The sequence below is a fragment of the Lathyrus oleraceus genome, chromosome 3 (assembly GCF_024323335.1).
Source record: "Lathyrus oleraceus cultivar Zhongwan6 chromosome 3, CAAS_Psat_ZW6_1.0, whole genome shotgun sequence".
Taxonomy (NCBI): domain Eukaryota; kingdom Viridiplantae; phylum Streptophyta; class Magnoliopsida; order Fabales; family Fabaceae; genus Lathyrus; species Lathyrus oleraceus.
In genome coordinates, this window is record NC_066581.1 from 275049378 (window position 1) to 275059470 (window position 10093).

Genomic DNA, 10093 nt, shown 5'->3' on the forward strand with positions numbered 1-10093 from the left:
CTGGCACTGTCTCCAGAATTGCCACAGTTCCTGGGACATAAGTTTTTAGTGCCCATAAAAACCGTGGTAATTCCTTGAATGAGTCCTCCCAGTTTCCGAAAACCTGCTCAACAGCCTTTGTCCTCGCAATCCATGCTTTCTTGTAAGATGGAGTATAATTATATGTTGTTCGGATATGGGATATAATTATACTCACCTTCACTGATGGGTCTTTATTTACCAATGGCAGAATGTCTCGACATATCAAAGTTGTGCTCAGTTTACGGTGATCTTGTTCAACCGTTGTTGCGACGCAACTGTGTGGTGGGTCTATTGAAGCGATCTCCCAAGAGTCATTTTTCTTCTTGTAAGATGCAGCCAAACGAAATTTACAAAGCATGTTACGACATTCGATAACATACCTTCTAGAATCAGTGCGTTTCACCGTAAAGTCAGCAAAGTTGTTCATGTGGTATTTTTTGATTGCCAAGACACATTCCTCTTTGGTACGAAACATGTCTCCCACCTTTAATTCGCCTACTGGTCTCGGATACGGATTATAGAAGACACTGTCGGACATTTCATCGTCATTAAGAACCATATTTGTCATATGTTGAGGAGGAATATAGGCATGAGTAGGAGGTATTGGTGGTGGTTGAGCCTCATCTTCATCGTCGTTATTCAGGATGTGATCAACCTGTATCTCAGTCTCCTCTTCTTCTTCATCAATAACGTCGACCTCTACTTCTGCTTCTGGGTTGAGTTCATCTGACCATTGTGCATCATCTGCAACATCTCCACCAGCTGGATCCTGATCTGTTAGTTGAGACTGTTGAGACGGTATACATGGCTGTAGAGTAATGTACAACTCGATACAATCCATGCCTGAATGTTCATGACTAAGAAACATGCTTTCAACATCTTCATCGTCTCGTATCTTTAGGGGGAAAAACTTGCATTGACCATTCTCAAAAAATATAGGATTCTGATATGTCATCTTTGACACATTACCTGATGCTATGAAGGATTGTATTCTTTTTTTGAAATGCAAAAAGGTTGCATTTCTCTTCATCGTCACTCTAATGGTATCAGTGTTTTTAAAACAAAAACCATGAATCTCAGACTCAAAAGTTTCACCGTTGCAGTGAACGTTGATACTGTATAATGATGAAGATGACATTTTGGAGATGAAAACTATTTTGCAAGTGCAGATGAATGTGAGTGAAGATGCTAGGTATTTTGCAGATGATAAGTATTAATGTGAGTGAAGATGAATGTGAGTGAAGATGAAAAGGATTTTGCAAGTGCAGATGAATATGATAGTAAGACACTTAAATAGATGGTATCAGTGTCTCACATTGAAGCAAGTCTGAGATACCGTGTCAAGCATGCAAGTAATTTCATAGATGAGGTGTCTGTCATGCAATACAGTGTGACTTGATGTGTCAAGCATGCTAGACAGAAGTGAGTATTCAGCATGCAGGATAGTAGAGAGCCACGTGTCTGAGTTGATGTGTCAATCCTGCAAGACAGTGTGAGTTGATGTGTCAGCCAGGCAAGGTAGTCAAGAGTTGATGTGTCTGTCATGCAAGACAGAAGTGAGTATTCAACATGCAGGATAGTAGAGAGCCACGTGTCTGAGATGATGTGTCAATCCTGCAACACAGTGTGAGTTGATGTGTCAGCCAGGCAAGGTAGTCAAGAGTTGATGTGTCTGTCATGCAAGACAGAAGTGAGTATTCAGCATGCAGGATAGTAGAGAGCCACGTGTCTGAGATGATGTGTCAATCCTGCAACACAGTGTGAGTTGATGTGTCAGCCAGACAAGGTAGTCAAGAGTTGATGTGTCTGTCATGCAAGACAGAAGTGAGTATTCAGCATGCAGGATAGTAGAGAGCCACGTGTCTGAGATGATGTGTCAATCCTGCAAGACAGTGTGAGTTGATGTGTCAGCCAGGCAAGCTATCAAGAAGGTAGTCATCAGCATAAAGGAGACAAGACAGACACGTGTCGGACACCTAAGATGGTCAGAGATGACATGTCAATCATGCAAGCCAACCATAAGTGTTTTGTTCAGCATGCAGGAGACAACAATGCCAAGTGTCAGACATGCAGAAGGTGGCGCCAATTGGTTTGGCGCCTACCTTTAGGGCTTGTACATGGGCGCCAAATGAGGTGGAGACACCATGTAGTCAGTCCTCGAAACCATGCATTCAGAACTAGCCTTGCATGCATGTACCCTATGGTGTCGCCAATTTGAATGGCGCCTACCTTTAGGGCTTGTACATGGGCGCCAAATGAGGTGGAGACACCATGCAAACACATTTTTTCATGCACTCATCCATTTGCCTATAAATTGATCCACTCCTTCAACAATTCTTCCACACCAACATTCTCACTACCTCATCTACATTTCTCACTACTTCATCTCCATTACTTCTTTTACAATTTCATCTTCAACAAAATCTTCCATTTTCATCTACACCAACTCCCCAACAATATGTCTTTACTCACAATGGGCGAGGCACACAGAGGAACAGTTGCAAACATCGCGACATACGTAAGTATTTTCTTATACTTCTTTTTTATGTTTCATCTCCACCAACCCCATTTTATTTTGAAATACCGACTTAGTCAAGTGTTACATTATTTCTATTATAGGATGTCTCAAGGTTTCGCACTCGAGTCCACGAATTTGTCCACATGGACCCGATGATTCAACCTTATGTTGAACTTGCCGGTTTTGGTCACCTTAGCAAAATTATGTCTTGGTCTATAGATAACAAATTCATTCTCGCCTTATGCGAAAGATGGAGGCCAGAGACACACACATTTTGGTTTCCAACCGGTGAGTGTACCGTGACGTTAGAAGACGTCTACATGCTTTTAGGACTACGAATTGAAGGCAAAGCTGTTAATGGTAAGACCAACTTTCCAAATTCAATTTGCATGGAGCTTTTAAACGTTGATTTGTTAGATGATAATGCTAGGGGACAAGGTATACTACTTTCACGCCTAAAGTCATATTATAATAATTTTTATTTAGATGAGCATTCTACCGAAGAAGCTCGAATCATTAAAACTAGGTGTTACATTATGTTGTTACTAGGATCCTTTTTATTTCCCGAAGGTAGTGGTTCTAGCATGCATATTATGTACTTACCTTTACTTAGACATATAGATAGAATAGGTAGTTATAGTTGGGGATCCGCATGTCTAGCCTATCTCTATAGTTCTTTGTGCAAAAACTGCCACAAAGATACTTCTACATTTTCTGGATGTGCTGTTTTACTACAAGCATGGGGATGGTCAAGACTACCGTCTCTAGCACCGGTCAATAGCAACCCCTTCACTTTTCCATATGCAAAAAAGTAAGTTGTTTAAATTGCTATATCTTTACTTCCTTCCTTACAGTTTATTACCCATAACTAATTTATTTTAACTTTTTGGTGTAGATGGTCGGCACGCGGTATGAATTACAGCAGATGTCCGAGACACTGTATTACTCAATATCGCAACCTGTTGGATCACCTTCGACCGGCAGACGTAAGCAAAATAATTACATTATTTCTTCATATTATATTGACTTTTTCTTCATTCATTTAAATCCTATTCTCTTTAACATTTCAGTTCATTTGGCGTCCATACCTTAATATGGATCATGAGCATCAGATCAACCCTGAAGACGCAGCCGTATGGACAACATGCACACCAATAATACGGTTCACAACAGTGGAGCTGCACAACACCGATCGTGTGAAGCTGCAGTTTGGTATGGTCCAGAATATCCCAGATCCCCCAGCTAGCCTAGGAGAATGGCATATGCGTAAAGTGAACGACCAATGGAACTTCAACCCTTGGCAACAATTCGCAAGATCAGAGTGTCGCAAGTGGAAGCACCGTCATGACCATGTCTTAACTGACGCAGTCATGCCAAATGAGGTAAAACCAAGTCGTACTTATATGGCTTGGTATAGATCAGTTGGATTTCAATTCATCGCCGATGATATGTACCTCTACGACCCACGCCAGACAACTTACACACAAGAAGCCTCAACATCTAACCCCCAACAACATTCTCAGCCCAATTACTCACAACCACCTACCCGACAAACTTTCCGTTCCACAAACACACAAACATACAACCAAAACATGCCATTCACCCAACCCCAAAACCAAGAACATCCCCCATACCACCACCAACAAATGGACCATCAACCTTCGACCGAACATCGCTTCGCACCCACACCATCACCCTACCAAAGTCGCCTTACCCAAAACACTAACCGCCCCATCACCTACCGTAGCCAAGAACCCCAAACATCACAATACCAAAACATCCCACAACCATATCTCTTCCAAACACCCCAACAACCTTTCCAACCTTTCCTAGACCCATCATTGTCACCCATGTCCCCCTTCAACCGTCCTGGTCGCCCATCCATGAGTCAACCACACCCCAACTTCTCTGGCATGGGTCATGAGCTCAGCTACGCCGGTACACCATCATTGAATACTGAAGACTATGCTGAGTTGGCTGAATACCTCAACGGATCTTCTCCTGTAGGCGGTAATGACGCTCCTGGACCATCAGATGAACAAACACCGGTTCAGAATCGTCAACGTGGGTTAGGGCCAAGGGTTAGGATAGCTAGGGGATGTGGGACCGGAGGTCGGTTAGGTGATCCCGGTCATCACCATTAGGATTCATTGTGTAAAATCCAAATTTTATTAATATCAATTCGTATTATGTCAAATTTATCTTTGTGTATTCTCCAAACATTAAGTTTCTTTCATAATTCTAAAATAAACACATATCATAAAACAAAAATTTATAGGTCAAAAACCCTAATTCAAGGACTTGTTATTGTTATGTTGAAGGGCTTGAAGTTGGTCCCTTTTGGCAAAATTCACATACACTTGTTTTGACAGAAACCCTAATTTTAGGTCAAGTTCGCAGGGACATAACTCACTCATTTTTAATTATTTCGAGGTGGGACCAAGTGCATTGGAAAATTTAATATGTCTACTTCAAATGTTATGTTGGACAAAAATTCATATTCCTAAAAGAAACACATGCAATAATACAAAACATTATGACTCAGATAACAGTTATAATGTCAAAGAGTCCAAGTTCAGGTGCCCATACCTTTCTCATAAAAGCTGCAAATGATGCAAACCTTTAGTCCAAATTCATTATCTTGAAAAGATATACAACTTTTATGTTGAAGGTTTTGTCATTTGAGGCTTTTATCATTCATACTAAAAGGCTTGAAGTTGGTCCCTTTTGGCAAAGTTCACATACACTTGTTTTGACAGAAACCCTAATTTTGGGTCAAGTTCGCAGGGATATAACTCACTCATTTTTAATTATTTTGAGGTGGGACCAAGTGCATTGGAAAATTTAAGATGTCTACTTCAAATGTTATGTTGGACAAAAATTCATATTCCTAAAAGAAACACATGCAATAATACAAAACATTATAGGTCAGATAACAGTTGAAAAACTCAGAAGTCCAACTTCAACTGCCCATAACTTTCTCAAAAAAAATCCAAATGTTGCAAAATTTATATCCAAATTCATTGTTTTGAAAAGATCTACAACTTTCATGTTGGAAGTTTTTTCATTTGAGGCTTTTTTAAGGGAGGCGCCAATTGGATTGGCGCCCCCTCTTAAAAATTACACACAGGCGCCAATTGGATTGGCTAGGGCAGGTGCCCTAGCCAATCCAATTGGCGCCTCCTTGCAATTTTTAAGAGGGGGCGCCAATCCAATTGGCGCCTCCCTCTAAAAGTGGGGTATATTGGGAATTTTTTTGAAACCTGGGTTATTTTGGGAAATTAATTAAAAAACTGGGGTATATTGGTAAAAAATCCTTGATATTAACAAAACAAAAAAAAAAAGTTTATACTAGATTTTATAATTTTTTCTTCCAGTATCTTTTGATCGGTTTTGTATTAGAATTTTTTCATAAAAAAATGTATATTTTAATCTCTTAATCATTCAAAGAGAGTCATGTATGTCCTTGACATCAAATGTGTTGTTAGTTAAAGTTAATAAAAGAAGTCAGATGTGATTTAGGTGGATTAATATTTTATTAAGGTAGATAAATATTGTTGAGATGAAATACTTAAAGGGATTTAGGGTTTAATTTATTTCATTTCTTGTAATTTCTCTATGAGTGAAACAAAGGAAGAACATTTGAGAGTTGTGAATGCAAACAAATTAGAAGGTAGGAACGAAAGCTAAAAATTGAGAAATGAAGGCTGAGAACAAAGGAACGAAGCCTGAAATGAATGGGAAAAAAGGAAGACAGGTCTACACGTAAGTCTAATGTTTTACCTCTTTCAAATGTGGGATTTACCGGGTTTTCAAAAAATTGTCCTTTTTTAATATATGGTTTATTGGGTTTTCAATTTACTAGGTTTAATATGTGGGATTTAATGTATAATATTTGTTTTATGGTATATTCTTCGTATTAAGGTTTTTTTTCTGTTCTTATTTGAAATGTTAATTTGTGTTGTATCAGTGTGGTTGTATGATTTTTTGTTGGTTTTGATTCTAATTGTGAATTTGAGTTGTACTGATGTGATTATATGATTTTAATTGTATGAATTTGTGGTGATGTTATTTTTAAATATTAATATTTGTCGGTTCTTATTAAGTGATTTTTCTTTTAGGTAAATAATGGATGACTTTGTTCATGTTTTTATCCACCATGGTGGCTCATTTATAGACAATGAGTTTTTTAGTTATGAATGATTAGTTTCTGAACTGAGACGCGATGTAGATGAGTGGAGCTATTTTTAGGTGGTAGGCATAATTAATGAGGTTATAAAGAAGTTGAAAATATTAGAAAAAGTGAAGAGAAAAACGGTTATGGTTTCAATTAGAGTGACCAGAGTATCAAATATAAGGTTTACTAAGTTAATATATAGTAAAATATAAATAAACAATAATACCTTTAGCCCAATTATAGTAAAAGTTCATTGCACATTATATAACATCTCCCTTCTGTAAGGGCAAACTGTCATACAACATACGATCATAGGTTTCGATGATGACAAATTATCACCATGGATGAATCGGCATTGTCGATTCCACCTTTACAAAACAAATGCAACATATCACCTATCATATCCTTTTCTATGTTCATCTAAAATGTTATATTTCATACAACATATGTGGATAAAATGTGGTCATGACAAAATGCATGAAAACCACAAAAATCTGAATTTTTGCAGATTTGCAGGGTTTGAGTCGACCGCAGGGTCGGCGCATAACATAGTGCATTTCCTTACGGGTCAGCGCACGAAGGCTTGAGTTGACCGCAGGGTCGGCGCATGAACCACGGGTCAGCGCACGCCGACCTATGGTCGACGCATACTGATGTGTTTTTCAGACTGTCCAAAACTGCAGGCTATGCGTCGACGCATAGACCTGCTATGGTCGACCGTTCGTGCGCAAACACAGTTTTTAAGTAATTCCCACTTTGTTTAAAAAGTTGTTAAGTGGGTTGGTTGGTTTGTCACTACAAATAGAAGTTTAGTTACTTGTATCAACTAACATTTGACAAAATTGATTCAAGTGTACAAAGAACAAGAAAAAGTGAAATAGGTGTCCAAGATTCTTCATCTTCATCTTCAACATCTCACAACACGTCAATTACACACAACCATTTTTGAAATGCTTTGTGATTGGTTAAAGGTGATAACGTTCGAAGCCGAGATTGGGGAATCCGGTTCGGGTTGAAGCTTGCGATAGGTTTTTTCTTGAATAAAACCTTAGGGTTTTGTCCCCCAAGATTGGTTTGATTTTTTTTTTTGGGGGGGGGGGGGGGTTGGACGATTTCTTCATCAATTTTCAGCTGAGCGAAGGTAATTGAGAAGAGGAAGTCTTCATCAATCTAGTAGCGGATTCAGTGATATTGAAGGGAAGATTTCGGGTTCGATTTGGTGTAGTTGAGATCAGCCGGGCCGAGGGTTTGAAGAATTGAGAGTTATTCAACAAAGGGGCTAGAATCGGAGGTCTATCAACAACAATCGAAGGACTTGATTCACCTTGAATCAAGGAACAAGGAGTGGAAGCAACATTCAACGTCTTGAGAATTCTGTTGTATATTTGCTTTTCAATCCTTGTATAAACTATTATACTCAACAGGTGATATCTATTAAAGCAATCTCAATTCTAGTTTTAGAATTGAGGGCAGACGTACCCCGAAGCGAGGACGACGGGGGAACTGCCTCATCAAATCTTTGTCTTCTCTATCTTTCAACATATTTGTTTTGGCTTAAAAATAAGTGATTTTTGTATAAACACTTTTATCAAACCTTGATATTAATTGAGTAAGAAGTTAAAACTCTGTTTTTGAATCCAAAGTACAATAAGATATTGTACTAGACTAATTGGAATCACTTACTCAACATAAATATCACTTGGAGTGTTTTTGCACACCAAGTGTTTGATAATTTGCCTAAACCAAAATTATCTTAGTTATGTATCTAGTTTGGTTTGCTCTTTGAATCATTGGAACTAGGAATCCTAGCAAGTGAAATAAATCATTGATAGTGTGACTAGTATAGTGATTCTTATTCTACATTATCACTAATCCATAGGCTATATGCGTATCCGGTTTTCCAATAACCGTTCGTTTTAGACTATATTTTCCTCGGCCGCTTCCGCACTTAAAACAAATTTTCAAAACCAATTTTTAATTGGTAGCGCCGACTCAATTTTTAGTTGGGATCTATTAACCCCCCCCCCCCCCTTCTAGATCCGTGCCATAGTCTAACAAGTGGTATCAGGAGCACCGGTTCACTTCGTGCTTCAAAATATAACTTTGATAGAAAATGGCTAACGAACCTAAAGGGGCTTATAATAGAACTCCCGTTTTCAATGGTGAAAATTATAGTTATTGGAAAGACTGTATGCGGGTGCACATAAATTCCATAGATAGAAAAATATGGAACGTTATTCTCAATGGTCCAATTGAAATAACCATGACCAATGAGAATGATGAATTAGTGCCAAAGCCCGAAGCACAATGGACCGATGATGATGAAAGAAAATACAATTATGATTGGAAAGCCAAAAATATCCTAATCTCCTCATTAGGTGTAGATGAATATTATCGTGTATCCCATTGTCCTACTGCTAAGGCCATGTGGGATTCACTACAAATCGCCCATGAGGGGACGAACGATGTTAAGTTGGCAAGAATCAACACACTAACACAAGAGTTTGATCTCTTTTTCATGGAGCAAGGGGAAACCATTGCTGACATGCAAAAGAGATTTACTCATCTCATCAATCGATTACATTCATTAGGTAGGCCGGTTTCCAATGATGTTGCTACTAATAAGATCTTGAGATGTCTTAACAGGGAATGGCAGCCGAAAGTGACCGCCATCAAAGAAGCAAATGATCTTACCATATTAGACTTGACAACATTATTTGGCAAACTACAAGAGCACGAACAAGTACTCTTGAGCCTAGAACAACACGAAAAGAAAGAAAAGAAGGACAAAACAAAGGTGAGTGAAAAGAAATCTATAGCTCTTAAGACTTCCTCCTCGAAGTCTCAAGCAAAAGAGCAAAGTGATTATTCCTCGAGCGACGAAGAAGAAGAGGACAAGAGCGAAGATATAGGGTTGTTCGTTAAACGTTACAATCGTTACGTGAGAAAGAACGACATCCAACATTCCGAGAAGAACTTGGTAAACTTCCGGAAACAATCGAGGTACTCTAAAAATGATGACTCAAAAGGTAAAATGACTAGAGGGTCGTGCTACACTTGTGGGAAGCCCGGTCATTACAAACCGGACTGTCCGATGAACAAGAAGACAAAGGAAAAGCAATCATCCAAATCACACAAGAAATCATCAAAGCCAAGGAGAGCATACATAGCTTGGGAAAGCGATAGCGACTCCTCCAATGATGAAAGTTTTAGTGATGAAGATGAAGTTGTAAACCTATGCCTCTCTGCTCATCAAAAGAACAAAAAGAAACAGGTACGACATGCTAAATATGAAAAATCCTCTAGTATGTCTCATCATGAATTACAAGTTGCATTTGATACTTTACACTGTGAAGCTAAAGAGGCCTTTAAAAGGC

General features: G+C 38.7%; 1 protein-coding gene across 1 annotated transcript; it reads left to right on the forward strand.

The window, feature by feature from the left end:
- The first annotated feature begins 2656 nt into the window (after nt 1-2656).
- Nucleotides 2657-4736, forward strand: LOC127126954 (altered inheritance of mitochondria protein 3-like). The gene is made up of 2 exons (XM_051056023.1): nt 2657-3525; nt 3610-4736. Exons 1-2 carry the CDS (start codon nt 3451-3453, stop codon nt 4681-4683), a joined length of 1149 nt encoding a protein of 382 aa, XP_050911980.1. The 5' UTR covers nt 2657-3450; the 3' UTR covers nt 4684-4736.
- Nucleotides 4737-10093: the final 5357 nt, after the last annotated feature.

Excerpts from the sequence above, each read along its gene's own strand:
- LOC127126954 (XM_051056023.1), top strand. The coding sequence starts at position 3,451 with ATGAATTACAGCAGATGTCCGAGACACTGTATTACTCAATATCGCAAC. Across the intron at positions 3,526-3,609 it reads ATCACCTTCGACCGGCAGAC|TTCATTTGGCGTCCATACCT; the intron begins GTAAGCAAAATA and ends TTAACATTTCAG.